This window comes from Podarcis erhardii (assembly GCF_964252035.2).
Source record: "Podarcis erhardii genome assembly, chromosome: 10".
NCBI classification, from domain to species: Eukaryota; Metazoa; Chordata; class Lepidosauria; order Squamata; family Lacertidae; genus Podarcis; species Podarcis erhardii.
In genome coordinates, this window is record NC_138500.1 from 26,480,737 (window position 1) to 26,500,152 (window position 19,416).

The 19,416-nt window shown below is 43.9% G+C and overlaps 1 protein-coding gene and 1 long non-coding RNA gene across 4 annotated transcripts; one reads left to right on the forward strand and one right to left on the reverse strand.

Annotated features, from left to right (window-relative positions):
• Nucleotides 1–1,082: 1,082 nt before the first annotated feature.
• LOC309351587 lies at nt 1,083–19,404 on the reverse strand. 3 transcript variants are annotated; one of them, XR_014160917.1, is made up of 4 exons: nt 19,234–19,404; nt 12,073–12,247; nt 3,468–3,515; nt 1,083–1,182 (listed from the first exon to the last, which is right to left on the reverse strand). It is a non-coding gene; the product is annotated as an uncharacterized lncRNA (long non-coding RNA). The 3 variants fall into 3 exon arrangements; XR_014160918.1 differs by lacking the exon at nt 19,234–19,404 and adding an exon at nt 13,289–13,349; XR_014160919.1 differs by lacking the exon at nt 19,234–19,404 and having other exon boundaries at nt 12,073–12,320.
• ASCL4 (achaete-scute family bHLH transcription factor 4) lies at nt 1,723–3,556 on the forward strand. The gene has a single exon (XM_081879355.1). It carries the CDS (start codon nt 2,639–2,641, stop codon nt 3,203–3,205), a length of 567 nt encoding a protein of 188 aa, XP_081735481.1. The 5' UTR covers nt 1,723–2,638; the 3' UTR covers nt 3,206–3,556.
• Nucleotides 19,405–19,416: the final 12 nt, after the last annotated feature.

Sequence of the window (19,416 nt, forward strand, 5' to 3'; positions counted from 1 at the left end):
GGAAGGAAATCCGAAAATTTACACTTGGGAGCTCCCAACAACATACTTTGATCCTTCCCTGTTAATGAATTTTTGTTGCCAAAGCTCATAATTACCTGGTATGGAATGTGAATTTGCTCAGCTAAATAATGCTCAGGCACAGTAGGAATCAAATGTTACTTCCCTCAACGGTTTGTTGCAGTATAATGCAGCTTTCCTATCTTTAACCACTTTGGTTAACAACTAAATAACCATTTACTCTTCTTTCCAGGTGTGGCTTGATGAAGTTAATTATGATTTATATTGCTGTGTGAAAGGATTCCACTGCTAAGAATTTACTAGGATTAGGAACAGAGGCAGCAGCCTTATGCTGGCTCAGTACTGAGATGTCTGCACTGGATGGCAACATCTCTGTGTCTGGGGATTCAGGCAGGAATCTTTCCCATCGCTACCTGGAGATGCCGGGGACTGAACTGGGACCCTCTGCACGCAAATCATGTGCTCTGCCGCTACTGAGCCATGACATCATATATATATGAAAGGGGTTGAGTTGTGAAACCTAGCTCTACTAAAATAAAGCAATGGAAGTTCCTCGCCCTCCCTCTCTCATCATATTTTGTTAAGCACAGCTAGGATTTCATCCAAAAAGGAAACTAGGGTATTAGGAACACAGAAGAATGTGGGGGCCAAGATACAATGCAATGCATATTTGCTCAGAAATGTGCCTGCTAACTTCAGAGAGAAGTTAGTCCTTGGTAAGTATTGCCTATTCTGAAACAGGACTAGCCTTGTTCAGATTAATATCTGGCACAATGAAATTGCTTGTGGGTTTTCTTTTTCTATATTACAGCCTGAACAGTCGGTTCTTGCTCTCCCCCACCCCGCTTCATAAGCAAGAGATGACATGCCCAATGGGGCATTTTACACTCCAAAGTAATTACTTTCATTTCTTGGGGGTGATAGAGCGCTCCGCAAACCTTTTCAAGACTATTTTCTTTGTACCGCTTGCAAAAAGAAGAATACCATATCATTTTCTCTAATCTCACAAGATGACACCTTTATGCTTACATTAATTTTCTTGCAAACATTTACAGTATAAATCTTTTTTTAATGGAAAATGTAATCATCTTGATCGTGGGCTAGAATTCAGCTCAGGAGTAGCAGGTGAGTGTACAGTGTATACTGAAGTAGGGCGTCTAATATCTAGAGGAAGAGTTTACACTACGATAATGAAATTCTGTAAATGTAATTCTGGCAATTGACTACCGGCTGAAAGGTCTGGAGAACATGGCCTCACTCCAGCTTAAGTTATTTGCACTATTAACCAGCAGCTACTACTAGACTGTGTATGGGTATACTCTCTACAGTATCAGAGCTGTATACCTTTAAATACCGGTAACTGGGGATCACGAGTGGGAGAGTGCTTTTGTGCTCATGTCCTCCTCCTGGACTTCCCATAACCCCATAACCGCCCACTGTGCTTCCATATTTCCTTTGTAGCTGTTTCACAAACACACCAGAATACAAAACAATCCCTGACTTTGTACACATTATCGCCTTAAAATGCAGCGAGGTAATTTCCCTCTGCTGTGTTTCAAACTTTTGCATGATGTGTTGTACACATCCATCCAGAGGGATGTGTTTTCAACTCACCTGTCTGTCCACACCAGCGGATGGAGAGGTGGCGTGGATGTCTTCATATGGCTTGTGTTTTCAAATTGGGTTGAAGCTGGTTTGGGGAGAAACGCATCAAAATGCAGCATTTCTCAAGAAATTGCAGCAAAGATGTGGATTATGGTTAACACTGTGTGTTCACAGCTTCACAAACCAGTGGTAAGAATGCATTGGATGTAGAGTAAACCAGATTGTGTTCACAGCCCCTTTGGTGTTTGCAAAGCACATGCTTCACCTGACAGCTTTCAACCACAAGGGAGCACTCTTTCCCTTGATTTTCTATATCTCCGAATCCTACTACCCCCCCCCCCACTCTTCTCCCCAAAGTAGTCAGATAATGGTATAAGTTTGCAAACTTTTCTATAAGCTTCTTCAGTTTCTTTAGAACAGCGGAAGCCAGAAAAGCTGACCTTACCCCCTTTGGATTTTTGGTATCGAAAGCCCTTGGCTAATTTTTCAGCAGACAGGAGATCCTTGCTTCTTGAGAAGGAGGAGCTCTGGCAACACTTGGCAGCTGCCTGTAAATTTTTCAAGTTACCCATCCTTTTGGAGACGGGTAATATCAAAGGGCACTATGGATTACAATACATGAGGAGTGTTTACAGCCTGGAAGATTATTTATGTTTGGCTTTGCCTCTATAGTCACACATCCAAGCTAGGAGAAAAGGAACACAGGAACCCTCTCATTATCTTTTGAAATATGAAGATCAGAGGAAAACCTGGGTTTAACGTGTGGAGTGATGGTCCTAGAAGCCTGCTTATAAATTAGAAGCCATCCTACCTCTATAATAACAGATCCAGGAGCAGAGCTGATATCCAGACACAACAGTGGCTTTCTGGAATTGTTACTGCTGCTACAAAAGAAACCTTGGACGTATACTACTGCTCTGACCACCACAAAGATATATCTGGTCCATTTGGCCTTCTCATCAATGGATTAACTCCATAGAGCCCGTGTTGGACGTTGGCACAGCATCACTTCAAAATGGGAAGTAATAGCGACGAGGGGCTACTGAACAGGATCTCATTCTCAGGGCCAGCATCCCTCGGAAACGGCCACCCCAACCCTCATGGGTTACCACTCCGAGAACCATTTGGTGTTCCTTTCCATTTTGACCCAGCATACTGGGACCACCAAGCCTACGGTGGATATTCAGGAAGGTTCTCTTACTTGCCCTTTTCTGGGTACGTAGGAGTCTATGACTACTCTTTTGAGCCTGCCTTCATTCGAAAGAGGAACGAGAGGGAAAGGCAACGGGTTCGTTGTGTGAATGAGGGCTACACGCGCCTCCGAGACCACCTGCCCAAGGAGTTTGCTGACAAGCGTCTCAGCAAGGTGGAGACTTTGAGAGCTGCCATCACTTATATCAAACACCTCCAGAACTTGCTGGACCATCAGCCTTTAGGGACAATTCCTAAAATAGCAGTCCCAGCTGCGGAGGCCACTGGTGCTTCTGATCTTAGCTTAAGAAGGGAATGCAACAGTGATGGAGAATCGAAAACTTCATTAGCTTCATCGCCCTATAGCGAATTTGAAGAAGTCTGCAGTTAAGAAAACATCTTCAGAAATGGACACCTTCTTCAAGCCTGCCTTTTAACTATTATTATTAAAGAGCTACATTATTTTTCAAAGGACAAAACTAGTCCCCAGCAAAGGGATGAAAAAGGTATCTTCATTACTTGTTCTGGTCAGTTTTTGGCCATAGGGAGAAAAAAATCTGTATTCTTCCTAATGTTTCCTTTTTGTTCCCAGTGTTTTCTTATTTATGCTATTAACTGTGTGTGAGAGAGCAGAGAGGGAAATAATAACTGACCTTGTTTTTTGAAATCTGAAATATTCCTCACTTTCTGTGACCTTTGTTCTGTTTGTCAGCCAAAGGGAACAATAAAACCAAGTGAAAGAGTTGGTTTCAAGATATCTATATGTGGGTATTCATATATGATAAATAATTAGTAGGGCATTTTTTCCTAAATACAAGTGAACATATTGACCCCGACCCAGAGAAAGTTAGTTGAGCTTGAGCCTCATTGAAATCCATGGGACTAAAGTCACATATATCATGATTTCAATGGGACTTAAATTCATTGTGATATACTTGTTCCATTAGAATGGCATTGAAAGACATTCAGTCCCACTCACATCGGGGCATTTTCATCCAAGGTGTTTGGAGGCTGGGAAATGAGAACAGAAATTCCATTATGTTTCGTCAGGCTGTGATTTCAATGAATGTCATAATAATAGTAATGATGTCATCCTTACAGACACTTATTTAAGTAATAAGTCAGTTAATAACCAACTCGAAGTCCCTTTAGAATCAGTGAACGTTTTATCATTAACATACGTTTAGCCATTATTTCATTATAGATATAATTCTAGTTTAGAAGCATGATACATTTTGCTTCTGCTGCGGCTCCTCGGGAAAATAGGAGCACATAACATCAGTTACTGTGACACGGATTCCATGTGCATGTGTGTCAAATATTGAGGCAGATCTACTATGAAACTAATTAAGCTTAAGCTTTAGGGTCCCTAATCCCAGAGGGGCCCCAGAAACGACCTTAGTTGCTTAAAAAATCTTATTCACACCAGTGACTTTGACATGTGAGATAATCCAGAGCACCAATTTTAATCAAAATCTGAGATGTAATAGTTTTGTTCTTTTAATGTGGTGGTCTGTTGTGGAACAACCCTACTGAAGCAGGTAACAGTGATTACCCAGACCTCACTGCTGGTTGTGAAGCCCCCCCCCGACAGTTCAAGTTTCAGGGCCCCCCAAAATATAGGTTTGCCACTGTGAAATATGCCAACACGCTAGCATGTAAGAGTGAGAGAAGGAAAACAGGAAGAAAAAAACACTCTATTTGGTGTGGCTTGTTGGTGGATGATATCCAAAATAAATAGGTGATCAGAAGTCTAAACAAACAAGCAACTTGTATGTGATTAACTAATGGGAGTTGTTCTATTGGGGAGGGTCACAAAGTGAATTTGAATAAATAATTATTCTGCGTAATTAAAATTTCACCAATGGAATTCTGAAGGAAAAACCCCCACATCTTCTGTATGAAAATGTGGGCATTTTAAAGATTAGAAATACTTGCTAAAATATAAAGCCTAAACGTGCTATGGTTGAAGTTTAGATTTAATGTTTTGGCCCTTCAAAGTCATGACTTAGATAACTGAGAATCTACCATGGGCTCATGCCCTCTCAAATGCCCCCTCCTGCTCTCTTCTTTCATTGTGTGCTCAGATTAAATTATTTACCTTTCAGCACCAGCTATACTTTGTTGTTCCATCCACATCACCAAACTGTGATTATCACTTGCCATGCAACCCTAAACTGCAAACCAGGATCAAGCCAGTCATTCTGGAGGGCAAGCACAAACCCCAGTTTACCGGTTGTTGTGTTACAGTGCACTATGGTTTGCATCCCAGAGCCGGTGCACTGAGCAGGCCTTGCTCTCAAGCAAGGTAGAGAGCTTAAAACCTCTTGCCAGGTAACCCCAAGCAAACCAGGTGCAAAAAGAGCTTTTAAGATATCTACCTTGCCTTGGATTTAGCTTGTACAATTTCAACCAGCCTGCCTTCAACCAAGTTTTGTTGAAATTGTGCAACTAAGATGCAATCATACTGTATTTTAAATGTGCTTTAACTGTATGTGTGTGTGTGTGTGTGTGTGTGTGTGTATATATATATATATATATATATATATATATATATATATATATGGTAAAAAGCCCCTGGACGGCTAAGTCCAGTCAAAGGTGACTTGGGGGCTGCAGCACTCATATCGCTTTTCAGGCTGAGGGAGCCGGTGTTTGTCCACAGACAGCTTTCTGGGTCATGTGGCCAACATGACTAAACCGCCTCTGGGGCAATGGGACACCATGACAGAAGCCAGAGCACATGGAAACGTTGTTTACCTTCCTGCCGCAGCGGTACCTATTTATCTACTTGCACTGGGGTGCTTCTGAACTGCTGGGTTGGCAGAAGCTGAGACAGAGCAAACTGTATGGTGTGTGTGCAGCCTCAGTGGTGCTCTCTGTACAACTCAGCAAAGAGGAGGATGGGAACAAAACTAGATTTAGGGCATGGACATGTTAGTGGCTTAAAGCTCAGTGAGGTCGCTTCCTCCTGCTGCATTTCAAGTCGCGTTTTACTGAGCTGTACACACATTACCCAATTTGTTTCCCTACGCCTTTCTATTGAATGAAGTTGTCACCTGATGCCTGAAATGCGTACACCTCCGCTTTTTAATTGGATGGAAGCTAGTTTGAGGAGAAACGCTTCAAATGCCGCCATGGGAATGCACTGGAGCCAGGGTAATGTGTAACGGCCTTAGCTGGATCTGCCTGTCATTAGCTCTGGCTCCACCTACTGCTGGTCTTCTGCCCTACCAGTTCCAATAGGTGCCAGCCATCACTGGGAAGGCGCTCTCTAAAACCATTACGTCCAGAGTCTAAGGGTTCATCCACACTTCCGCTTGTCCTATGCTTGGAAAGCACAGATCCAAGCAGTTTTGCCTTTGCCCAACTTCTTCTCCCCGGAAAACCGCTCAGAACAAAGACAATCCATGGGAAACTTGACTGCCGTTTGCTCCAATTCAGTGCTAAATTGCAGGTTTTCCCAGGGGAAAGCAGTGGGACAAACTGTGTGGATAAGCCCTAAAATTACCTCACTGTGCCCTCTTGTATCCGTAAGCAGTGTAGCTCAAGAGTGGGTTTCTACCACTGTTTTGTTGCATTATACCTAAAGTGAGGATTCCAAGTCACACCCGCAATTTTGTGTACAATGCTAAGGGCAGTGTTTATCCTGGATTAACGTGGACTACCTGGGAGTGAGGTTGTGTGTGTGGCGCAAATCACATTTTACACTTAAACAACCGTGCTGAAACTGCCTTTCATCGCCTATGACTAATGGACATTTACATTCAGAAGCACAACAGGAACGTTCTGAAGCAAAATTGGTAGCTAAGTGCCATAAAGATGAAAAGCCTTAGACAAGTATAATTATCTTCGTTATTAGCTGTAGTAGTAGTAACAGCAGCAGCAGCAGCAGCAGCAACAGAGTCACTGGAAGAAGCAAACCACTAAGCATCATGGTAGTGGAAGCTCTTGAAAAGAGCCCCTTTTGGGGCTGCCTCCTTTCTGGGCAGCTTCTGGGGACCCAGTGGGTGGGACAATGAATGTAAATGTTGCCTTTGTACAGCACTCTCACACTCCTCTGTCCTCCATCCAGGCAATACAGTGGTACCTCGGGTTACATACGCTTCAGGTTACATACACTTCAGGTTACAGATTCCGCTTACCCAGAAATAGTACCTCAGGTTAAGAACTTTGCTTCAGGATGAGAACAGAAATCGTGCTCCAGCCGCACGGCAGCAGCGGAGCACCCCATTAGTTAAAGTGGTGCTTCAGGTTAAGAACAGTTTCAGGTTAAGAATGGCCCTCCGGAACGAATTAAGTACTTAACCCGAGGTACCACTGTATCAGAATTCAAGGACCCACAATGAGGGATCAAAGCAGAGTTGGTGAGGGATATGGTTTAGGGAGAGGGTGTGCAGAGGAGGCATGGAGAGAATTCTGGGGGCCAGAGAGAGAGGCATTTGGCCCCAGGGATAGGATTCCCCAGACCTACTCTTGAAGATGGCTATAGGAAATAATCCTGGCTACATCATTCAGAAGCCAACTTGCCTTACTACTGTTCATTTGTTTCCTAAAAATTATACACTGCTGGATTGCAAAAAGTGCAATATTACCTCTTAGCCACATGAAAGGAAGTCACTGACCTTTTCTGGGTGTCTTTTTGGTTACTTTTAACGCCTTATGATTATTATTACAATTTACCCGCCTTTCACCCTAGAGTCCTAGTGTGGGTTACATCAATTAAAGCACAACATTAAAAACAGTTTAAAACAACTCACTGTCATAGAAATAAGGGGGGTCCTAAAATATAAATCTCAAGTGTCAAAAGCCAGACTAAAGAGGTGTTGTGGGTGGGCCAGCCTGAGCACCGTTTCTTAGCCTGCAGACCTAAATCTGGAAGGAGCGAACTGCTTTGTCCAACCCCAGCAGGGCTGATACCCGTAGGACAGGTGTGTGGGTGGATTAGCATTATTGTGCTTCTTCAACCTTCCCATTAAAAAAACAAATAAATTATTTTAAATAATAATACATTGGAAGAAACTGCACTAGCCCCTGGGCTGGTGTCAATACCTGGTTTGGAGGCATGCTGGGGGACTGAGAAGACTATGGAGCCAAACCATCCTCTGGCCTTCCCCCTTATTCTGCCCCACCAATGTTGCAATGTCAGAGCAGGGGCCTTGGAATGGTGGGGAGGGGAAACCAAAGCCCAATCTCAGTCTCCAAGTTCAGAGCTATCTCTTTGGCCCCCACTCTCCCTAATTCAGATCAAAGCTGGTTTGGGGGGAAAATACGTCAAAACACATAACAAACAACAGGCTAGATAAAAGATAGATTTGGATTGTGGCTTATCTCATGTGGGAGCACAGTGAGGGTGTGCTAGATTCAGAGTAAACAGGAGTATGAACTTCTGTTACTTTCAATGGGGCCATGGCTGCATTCATACCATACATTTAAAGCACATTTCCTCTCCCAAAGAATATTGGGAACTGTAGTTTGTTGAGTGTGATTGGAATTAAAGCTCCAAACAGTAAACTACAGTTCCCACGATTCTTTGTGGGAGGGGAAATGCGCTTTAAATGTATGGTGTGTTAAGCCAAGGTTAAGACTAACTTTTGGTAGATTGCATTTTGTCAATTTGATCTGCTTTCTTGCAGTTCAAATGCCAAAACCCTGAGAAAGCACAGTATATTGGCCCTTAAATATCTCCCAAATACAGATAATTCCAGCCATAAATGCAATGAAGTCAGCAGAGGTTTCAAATAAACTATACATTTTGAAATCTTTCCTAAGTTGTCTTTTGTCTAGACAAAGGTTTTCTTCAAAGTCTGCAGAGCATATCATTACCAAACTCTGAAAGATAGTGATCCAACTTGTCACTCTTGGAATTAATGTTTTAATAAAAACAGACCAGGAGATGTTTCTCCATGTGGTGTGATTACTGGTTACCATAAAAATACTTCACGGATATTCTTAGACACATGCTCAAGAATTTTATCAGCTTTCTGCACACTTTATCTATCAAACATGGGTAAAAAAGAAAAAGAAATCCCCATTAAATTACAAATCAACCAGCACTTTGATACTATCACTATTTTAAAGATGTATAATCCGAGCCACGAGATTGTTTGGAAACCCCTAATAGCTTATAAAGTTGACTTCCCCCTCAGGAATAACTAGCTCCTTTCAAGTTGCATTACTCAGTGTCAGTAAACGGCCAAAGAAAAACAGAAGGAGTCGTAATAAAGCACTCAAAAGTAATTAGTCACTCAATATCTATTTAGAACTTGGGAATGAGCAGGGTAAGCTTCAAAAGGAATTCCTTTTTGTATCCACACAGAACGTATGTCCCTGGAAATCTGAAATAAGGCTTGAAGAATCTTTTTCATGCGAGACAGATCTGCTCCCCAAAAATTTGTTTGCCAGATTTTTTTTTACACTAACTTCATTCCCCCCCCACAACTAGAAGACAAAAGAATACTGCTATGAAGAAACCCCTCTATCTATCTATCTATCTATCTATCTATCTATCTATCTATCTATCTATCTTATATGAATGTGGTCTCAATTCCCCAAGTGCCAGTAGGCAAGAAAGCATCACTCACATGAAAGAGGGAGTATCAGCAGGTTTTGGGGGAGTACAAAGCTTGCAGAACTATGACCAAACTTTGGAGGTAGGGGAGCTCAATGAAGACTGAGCATGTTCAGTAGACCTGTAATGCCGATTGATGGCATGGAGAACCAAGAGGGAGGGAGTAATGAAATGGAGTAGTCTGGAAGATGGCTGGAACTCTGAACTCTGCACGGCAACTGTTTCTTCCAGTTCCACTTTGCACCTCCATATTGAATAGTGCAGGAGGTACCTTGTTTCAGACAGAACCTTGAGACGACACCCAAATGGGAAAATCAAACCCATCCATTCTTTTCTTCTTCCCTTTCTTCTACGGTTTCTCCATGGGAGGGATTCATTCTCTCATGAAAGACCTGGCAGCTCCTCTAAGACCTGAACCTCATCCAAGTGATAATTACATCCGTTTGAAATTCCATGAACTGAGAACCAGCCTCCAGCTATTCAACGAACGCTCCTGCAGACCGCATGCTTTTGCAACATGCCCCTTCTCTCTCTGCATTCCTGGCAACCACAAGTTCTGGGCTACCACTGGTTGCCCTCTATTCCTTGGGGCCACTATGGCAACTGCATCTCCTTGAGTCCTTCAGCATGTGCAGCTCAGGTCAGTCTTTCCGTTTGCACTGGACTTTGGAAACACTGACCAAGTATACACAGAATCATTTAATTGTAGAGATGGAAGGGACCCTGGGGATCATCTAGTCCATCTCCCTTCAATGCAGCTGTCCATATGGGGATCAAACCTGCAACCCTGGTGTTATCCTCACCATGCTTTAACCAGCTGAGCTATCTACAGAGACACTCTCTTGCTGCTTTGAGGCACAAAGGAAGCTGGCGTATACCAAGTCAGTCCACTGTGTCATCAAGCTCAGTATCTGCCTATGCTGACTGGCAAAGGCCATCCAGGGTTTCAGACAACAATTCTCCCAGCTCTACCTAAGGATGCCAGGGAGTGACTGAACCTGAGATCTTCTGCATGCAAAGCAGATGCTCTAACACTGAACTACTGCCCTTACTCCTAAAGTTAGATTCCAGTACTCATGGTTCTAAATGAAGGAAAGAGGAACTATGGAAGCCACCTTACAATGAGTCAGACCCACAGTATCATCTGAACTGACTGGCAGTGGCAGTCCAGGGTTTCAAACATGTGTCTCTGCCAGCTCTACCTGGAGATGCCAGGGACTGAACCCTGGCATTTCTGCATACAAACCCATGAGCTATAGCCCTTCCCACCACTTCTGGATGTCTCCGATTAGCCCAGTAGTGCTCATAGGTCTGACTTAATGGTCTTGCAGTGGAGGAACTCTAGATGGCAATGAATATTGCTTCCCTTCAAAATTGGGTGATCCAACTCTGCAGTGTTTAGGAGCCCTTCTACTGAAAGAGTCATTGGACCTCTACCCTGAGTGTACCTCTGCAAAGACCCTTGCAGAACTGAGGCCGACCCATTCCCTGAGTCCTGCCTTGAGCTTGCCAAAGGTATTGGAGGCCAAGGCAGGCTCTGTCTCTCCCACCTGACAGGAAGTGAGAAGTCCTGCATTCTTTTGTGACGTGTGGGAAAGTGTCTCAATTCACAATGGGCTTTTAGGGGCAGAGAGTCCATTTCAAGGAGGGTTATCATTACTGCTGGTGACCAGAATTGTTGCTCCCTCTCTCAGCAAGCTCATACACAAGGCCAGCCTAAGACATTTTACTTCCTGAAGTAAACAGGTTGGTACCCTGATGTTGCATTTGCATGTGCTTATACATCTGAATACTAACCATGCTGGGCATGAGGGAGCTATTGCAATGCATAAATATGGCTCAGAAACTAGATTAAGGTCTCCTTCAGGATGACATTTTATGTGGGTGCATTCTGCAACCTGTTCTTGACACAATAACGGTGCAATAGTGGTGGGTTCATTCTGGTTTGTACTGCAATGCTTTCCAAATGCTACCACATTGTTGCTGCCGGGAGGGGTTATATCGCAACAAAAGGAGGACAAAAATGAAACATTTTTAATGTTTTACAGTCATACCGTTGCTTCAGGTTGCATTTTTTTGGGTTACGGATGCACCAAAACCTAGAAGTACCGGAACGGGTTACTTCCGGGTTTCAGTGGCCGCGCATGCGCAGAAGTGCTAAATCGCACTTTGAGCATGCGCAGAAATGCTGAATCGCAACCTGCACATGCCACTGCGGGTTGCGAACGCTGCGGGTTGCAAACGTGCCTCCTGCCCGGATCACATTCGCAACCTGAGCATCCACTGTATTACCAAACATTTGTGGTATAAAAAGTTATGGCATTTGAGCAGGGTGTTATGGGATATGCACTGACGCGGTGTGACCACCCCAAACATTTGCAGGTGCCAGGAGTACTGAACATGGGGTTGTGTGGGGCTGCCCAGATAGCATCATGAGAACAAGGAATCACAAATGCACAACAAGAATCTCTGGAGGAAGCCCAACATGTCAAACTATCATGCGAATCCTGCAGTGGCTACAAGCTCATCCCGTATACTCAGCAGTGTGGAACATTAGTAGGTATTTTCCTCTGCCACTTCCAGACTGTAAACAGTAACAGATCATTTACTCACGAATGAAAGCAAGCTATCTACTTACTTGGGGGTGTGGGTTGTTTTTTTAAAAAGGAGAGAGATGAAAAGAAAACTCACTTCAAAAAGGGAAATTTCCATTTGATGTACTGACAATTCAAAGCAAAGGTGAAGTTCCTTCTCCAAAGCAGCTCTTTCTCCTTGGCACCTCCCGTATCAGTTTCTTCTGACAACATCATGGCTTCAGGTCAGGATAAACAAACACCACTTTGCTGGTATTATGTATTATCACTAGCATCAAATGAGTGAAAATTAAGACAATGAGTCACTAAGGAGTAGACAGAACGTGGCCGCAGAACACAGCTTGATCTAAATAAAAACAGATATACTGTTCTAAGGTGTGGTGGAAAGGCAGCATGTCTTGTTAGTGGCAACACCACTTGTGGGAACACCACTTGTGTGGATTCCTGTAATGCACTCTGTGTGGGTCTGCCTTTGAAACCTGACTGGCAACTGCAGGGGGAATTCAAAGGAGATCGCTCCGTCAGCACAAGTGTTTCTGCTTGTCTGATGGAAGGACTTCCCCTCTTCTCCCTCTTGTGCACTGTTCTGGGAGGTTCCCCCACCCTGCCATTGAGCCTCTTTTGGAGTGCACAAGGCGAGGAGAAGGGGCAAAAGCCGATTGCACTAGTGGGACTCATTGCCCTGGCTTCTGCTAGAGCAACTATCTACTTGAATCTGACCCTGCAGCTGGAAATGGGCTCCTCTGGGCTCCTCCAGATGACCTGCTCATTCAACATTCTTCCCGATTTGCTTGCACAATGCTTACAGGGTGGTTAGACTTTGCCTGGTCTTTAATGAGCATTTCTTCTGCTTGTGTTTATGGAGCAGTTATACAGTGACAAACGTTTGCATGGGTAGGGCAGGGCAGGTGGAAAGGTTTGTCCCTTGATTGTTCCAGCAGTATTCCTCCCCACACCGTAGCAATGTTTCCCAGGAAATTCTAGTGTTGCCCCCTGCTCCTCCCTATGGTGTTCTCTGATGGCAATGCTGAACCTGAGGAGGAGGAAGCTTGTGGGATGGGTTTCAATAGGTAGGAGAGGATATATTAATTGCAATTTATCTCTCCAGGCGTGCATGTGTGTAGGTTGAACAGTTTTAAAACCCCATACTTGGAAGAAAAAAATAAAAGCATAGGAATTAAGCTGCAAAGCCTTGTTTTGAGCAAGCACAGCTAATGAAGTAAGCTGGCTTCCCCCTTCTTATCCCGCGTAACAAATAATCAGCCAGCAACTTGTAAAGTAAGTTTAAAAATAAGATTTATTTACTTACCAGCATCCAAAGCTGGTCAAAGGAAGAGAAAAAGGAACAGGAAGTACTATGTGCTCCTTCCTCTCCAGGAGAGATGGGGAAATGACATCACGGGGAACCCTCTCTACCAATTGTATTTTTATGGTCTGAGTAGCTGCCTATCAGCAAGACAGCACTGTGTTATTAGCTCTTTCTCATGAATTTGTTAGGCTTGGCTGCTAATCTTCCACAAAACCAGGGTCCCCCCCCCCCAATCAGCTGGAACTCACTGGAACTCAGCCCTGCCCCTCTCAGGTGGGTGTCATAAGAGAACAAGAGAGGCATTTGTGGTAAGTTCAGGCACCTCTTTTTCTAGAAAAATAGCATTGCACAAAACTGAGAGTCAGGACCACTCCTTGGCCTGGTTAAAAGGAATAAGGCAGGCAGGTTTGGCAGGGCAAACTGTACTTGGTGGGTAGCTGCCCCCTTTGCCCCAGTGGGCCAGCCTCCATTGCTGATATTCAGATAAGAGATTATTGTCTGAAAAAGAATGATTTCTTCTTCAGACAAGAAGACTAGAATTCCCCAAGTGACAGGAAGGATTGGAGGAAAGGAAGGGACATATTCAGAAGGAAGTCAACTATATTAGCAGGGAAAATATATCCATTGTTCTCCCCCTCCATGGTGTTTTTTTTTTAACTGCATTTTTAAAAATGACGTGTCTCTGAACAATGTGCTTCATGTGTCTTTTTCAGGAATTGAAGCTGGCCAGGGACAGCATTGCTCTGAGGAGCTGCCCCTGGCAAACTCTTATGGAAAACAGAGGGTAGTCTGGTTTATTTTCCACCAGGAGCATTATTATTGCTTTGAATTTTAAAATGAAAGTTTCTCCAGGGTGGGGCAGGGGGAACCCAAACTGGAACACAGCAGGATGTGAGGTGGGGGCTTCTTCAAATATGAAGCAGGAGCTGATGGGAAGAGTGGTTTGCCTGGAATCTGAACCGTTTAGGTTTGTTGTTTTAGGCTGCAGGATGCACATGGATCGATCCAAATTAATGCCACTTCTCCAAATGCATTATTTATTGCATCCCTAACCTTAACTACCAAGACCATGCATAACTCTTAAGAAAACGGCCATCAATTCCCGGGGATGTGGGGGAATCTGTATCTTCCCTCGGAGACATCCCTGGAGGTAATTTTTGTTATTGCTGATAGTTATCAGAAAGTTCTAATGCACGTGTTTTTTAATGGAAAGGAGGCCATGTGCTTCTCACTGAAGATCTTGTCTATTTCTGGTCTGGTAACCATTAACGGAAGAACTATGAGCTCCAGCCTGAGGATTCCATGGAAGGAGGATGTGACTGTTTTCAAAACACAAGTGCTTGGGGTTCTGACTTTCATTTGATGTTTTCTGAAACCAGAAAACAATTGAAAATTATTCTAATCCAATTTATTCTGTAATAGGATTGGAGCTATTTTTGCTCTGATCTCTGATCAAGGGTTTTCCAGCTCCCCCATCTTCCAGCTTCCTTGACATGTTCTCATTTATCTGACTCTCAGAGTATAAAGGGAACAGGCACTGATCTGTCATTATCACCAACTATTATATTTTCCCTTCCACTAAACTGCTGATACAAGAGTGAAATAACAAGTTTTACCCTGTTTTTAGTGTGTGTAGTACTTTATAAAAAACTGCCTTTATTCCTATGATGGACTAGGGAATCTGTGGCACTCCATATGTTGATGGACTACATATTCCATTGGTCATATTGGCTGGGGCTGATGGGAGTTGTAGTCAAACAACAGCTGGAGGGCCTATTAGCTCATGAGTCAGAAGGGATTTGAAGCTCAACGTTCCCTACAAGCAAGGATGGGGAACCGGCAGGGAACCAACCTCTAGGGCTTGGTGGACTACCACTCCCATCAGCTTCAGCCAGTATGACCAGTGAGGATGAGAATTGCAGTTCTGCAGCATCTGTAAAGTTTCTGATTTCTCACCCCTGCCTTTAAAGGGCTGCAATGAAGGCCATAAAGCTGTCATTGCCGTAAATCTTAAATATGGTGACAGCTTCCTTCCCAAGTTTTCAGAATAAAAAATGTTACTCTCTTGCTGAATAAGACACTTACGTTTTTCATTTTGTAAATTTGGGAAGGAAACTTGTGATGCATTTCCTCTTTTTTTACTGCTAAATAAGTTTCCAGTCTAGAAGCAATAGTTCAGTGGCAAATTACCAAAGGAATCCAGTTCTCCTTTGGAATATTCCAGGCCCTTTCACTGAATTATCACCTTATTAAAAAAAGTCTCTAGCCCGTTATATATACAGATAGGCAACAAAATGTGTTGTCAAAATTCTTGTCAATTGTTCACTAAGAAGGAAGTCTGTTTCTGCCTTCTGGGATAAATGATGAGCATTTCTTTATAAAAATTACAGAATTAAAAGTTTATTTTATAATTAATATTTAATGCAATTAACTTGCAACCTATTATGCTGATGGTCACAATATGTCCTACTATACAGTGGTTGGTTCTCCATGTTGAAGGGCTGTCAGAGGACATTACTTGAGGGGATTCTCGGTTTCAGGGCTACCTGGTCCAAATCTGGTTGAAAGATATGGAACCATAAGAAGGGAGAGCAGGAGCCTTAAAGCTGCCCATCCATAATTAGCAGAACCTGGTCAGCAGCCTGAGCAGGCACACAGATCACCTGATGTCTTACCCACAACAGTCCTCCCTTCTAAATTTGCATCTATATATAAAAATGACTACATGCAAATTTGTGTCCTTTTTTTGTGATGCAACCCACCTTTTTTGTTTTTTGTCAATGCATAACTGACATCCCTAATTAGGCTGTGTGTATGACCTTAGAACTCTACATGCATACATGTTTGGCATGCATAATGCTCCAGGTTTGCTCCAGTTTAAGGATTTAAGGTCCCAGACCTAAGGCAGTGAGGACAGGGAATAACAAGCTGCTGAATGGCCCTTTGGATCTGCTGATTACAAGGCAGCTGAGCTCCTTCTGTTCCTGTTTAGGATGAAAAGACTTCTGTGTTAAAGTTACGGCAGTCTCTGAGCCCAAATTGTTTTTCTGCACCATTAAAAAAAGAAGCCCAAACCAACAGTTTGGTGCTTAGCATAATCCCCCGTAATGATCAGTGGCAGCTAAGCATGCAGCTTGCAAGATGACAATTAGAAAGTTCAAAATTATCACTTTTATGTTCTACTCTAGGAAGGAAGGGGCAAAGGATATTGTTTGTGGGTGGCAAAAGCCCTGTAATAAAAATATGTGCAACTTATATTTGGCTTCTAGCAGGTAAAAAAAATAAAAAAATCATAACACTTTTTTCGTTCCTTTGCATGGCTCATGTGTGGTGACCAAAAAAACCTAGCCCTTAGAACTGGTTCGTTCAGCAATGTTAGGAGTAAAGGAGACGTTATATGAAGGGACAGTTGGGTCTTGGCCTCCAAGCAGTGTAAAAGATGGAAGATAGCCATCTGTATCTGAAGCACAGGAGCAGCACTGGGTAAAGACATTTTGGTGTCCGAGACTGACCAACCAATGAATCTCACCACCATGCTGGAGTCAAGGTGCATACTACCAAAGGCCAGCCAAGTTATTTTGACACCTGGGGCACTCTTCTTCTCTTAACACCCTTGTAGCAAGCATTGCTTGGGAATTCTAATAAACCATTAAAAAAAAATCAGTGGTTGGAAATCAGCAGTTAAAATGAGTGCAGTTTTGAAATATTCCACCTACCATCTTGATTTCTAACGACATCTCATTGTATCCAAGCACAGACAAAAAAACCACTCCTTGATCTCAGGAACCTGTATGTAAAATTTGGTTGTGACATCTTAAAGGTAAAGGTAAAGGGACCCCTGACCATTAGGTCCAGTCGTGACCGACTCTGGGGTTGCGGCGCTCATCTCGCTTTATTGCCCGAGGGAGCTGGCGTACAGCTTCCAGGTCATGTGGCCAGCATGACTAAGCCGCTTCTGGCGAACAGAGCAGCGCACGGAAACGCCGTTTACCTTCCCGCCGGAGCGGTACCTATTTATCTACTTGCACTTTGAACTGCTAGGTTGGCAGGAGCAGGGACCGAGCAACGGGAGCTCACCCCGTCGCGGGGATTCGCACCGCCAACCTTCTGATCGGCAAGCCCTAGGCTCTGTGGTTTAACCCACAGCGCCATCCAAATTCAGAGAACAGGACAGACAGGCAACTTTCCAAAATATATAGATTTGCCTTGTACCGTTGGGTCATATAATTATATCACACTTGAAACATGCCAGGCTATAACATAGCACACTTCTCCCCTCAATTAATTTCTCAGCACCTCATCATGTTTCCTTTTTCCTTCTTTTTTGCATTGAAGCTAAACTCGTGGCCGGTTCAGTTTTAAAAACCGCTTTGAGGATGCTAGCAGCTTTGGGTCTCCGCCATGCCTTAACGCATCACCGGAAAAGGACAAAGGGAAAGAAATACCAGCTACAAACTAGGCTCTCGCTCTCTCTTTAATGGAAGGTTTCCGGCTGAAGCCTTGCACTTGTTGATACATGCTTGAGGCAGGCTCTCTCTTTGAAGAGAGCAGGGAGCTAGTTAAGCATATTTATAATATAGAAGAACAAAGGCAACAGCGCAGCTGCCTTTGCCAAGGAGGAGTAACTGCACACTCCTAAAAAGGACCGTGCAGAAGGACCACCAGCTTAGAGGCAGGTGGTATGTGGGCTTGGGAAAGTGTCTAGGATGGCCTGACCTGTGGAAAAATATCCCCTTGAAGAGCTGGAACGGAGGGAAGGGGCACATGGTGGACACACCAACAGAATTGCTTTCTTCCCTTTCTCAGAATACAGGCTTGAGATTGGCCACGGTAACGGTAAAGGTTCAGGTGTATTGGGATCTACTGGAGATTAAGGCTTTCCAACTGGCAACAATTATTTAACAACTGGCAAGGGAGCCATTTTTTGTTCTTGCTGAACTGGGCTGTTGGAACCCCTGCCTGTAATAACTCAAATATAGATTTGTTTTTAATATTCATCTGACGTATGGATCACGGGGTGCAGTAAGCCTTGGCTCCCTAAGCTACCATTTGGCATCTGGTTTTCTTCCCTCCTGAGCTACACTTTGCACTTGGCTTTGGTTGATTGGTAGACTTCAAGTCTCTAGCAAAGACAAACACACACAAAAGAGGTCCCACAAGCCTGAAGTCTGTTCAGTCCTATTTTACACAACGCACGATTCTCCGCAGAACTCTCATGTAGAATCTACATTTGGGGGCCCTGAAGCTTGAACTGATATGGGGGCCCCTTCGCAACCAGCAACAAGGTCTGGAACGAGGTCTTCAGTGGGGTTGTTCCACAACAGATCACCACTTAAAAAACAAAAAACAACACCTGCTCCATGGCACAATGGGTCAGTGCATCTGGATGTTAACCAGAAGGTTGGTGGTTCAAGCCCACCCAGGGACAGCTGTGATTGCAAGGGATTGGACTAGTTGCCCCTTTAGGTCCCTTCCAACTTCACAATATAATGATTCCATGATCTCAGATTTTGATTAAAATGGATATACAGTCATTGCCTCAGGTTGAAGTAGCTTCGGGTTGAGTGTTTTCGTGTTGCGCTCCGCGGCAACTCAGAAGTAACAGAACGTGTCACTTCCGGGTTTCACTGCTCGCGCATGCGTAGACGCTCAAAATGACGTCACGCGCGGAAGCGGCAAATCGCGACGCGGGTTGCGTTCACTTCAGGATGCGAATAGGGCTCTGGAATGGATCCCATTCGCATCCAGAGGTACCACTGTACTGGATTTCCTCACGTCAAAGTCACTGGTGTGAATAAATATTTCCTATGCCTCAAGAGTTTTCAAGTTTTGTGGGGGATGCATGAGTAAAGCCACTCCTGGGGACCCACCAGGATTAGGGACTGTAAAGCTGAAGCTTTGTGAGTTTCATAGTGCATCCGCCCCTGCCTACAATGGATCCTCACCTCCTGCTAAGAGCGCTCCTGTGCAGAGTTCCAACCAGCCATGCCATCCTGTAGTAGTAGACTGTTTAACCTCCATTTTCCTGCTCTCATTTCCCTTTTGCAATGGAGCCTTAGTGTTAGTCCTGAGCAACCTCAGTCCCTGTAGCAGACAGCAAGTTGAGCCACCAGTGCAGTCTCTGCCAG

Coding starts and splice junctions, on each gene's coding strand:
- ASCL4 (XM_081879355.1), top strand. CDS start 2,639: ATGGGAAGTAATAGCGACGAGGGGCTACTGAACAGGATCTCATTCTCA.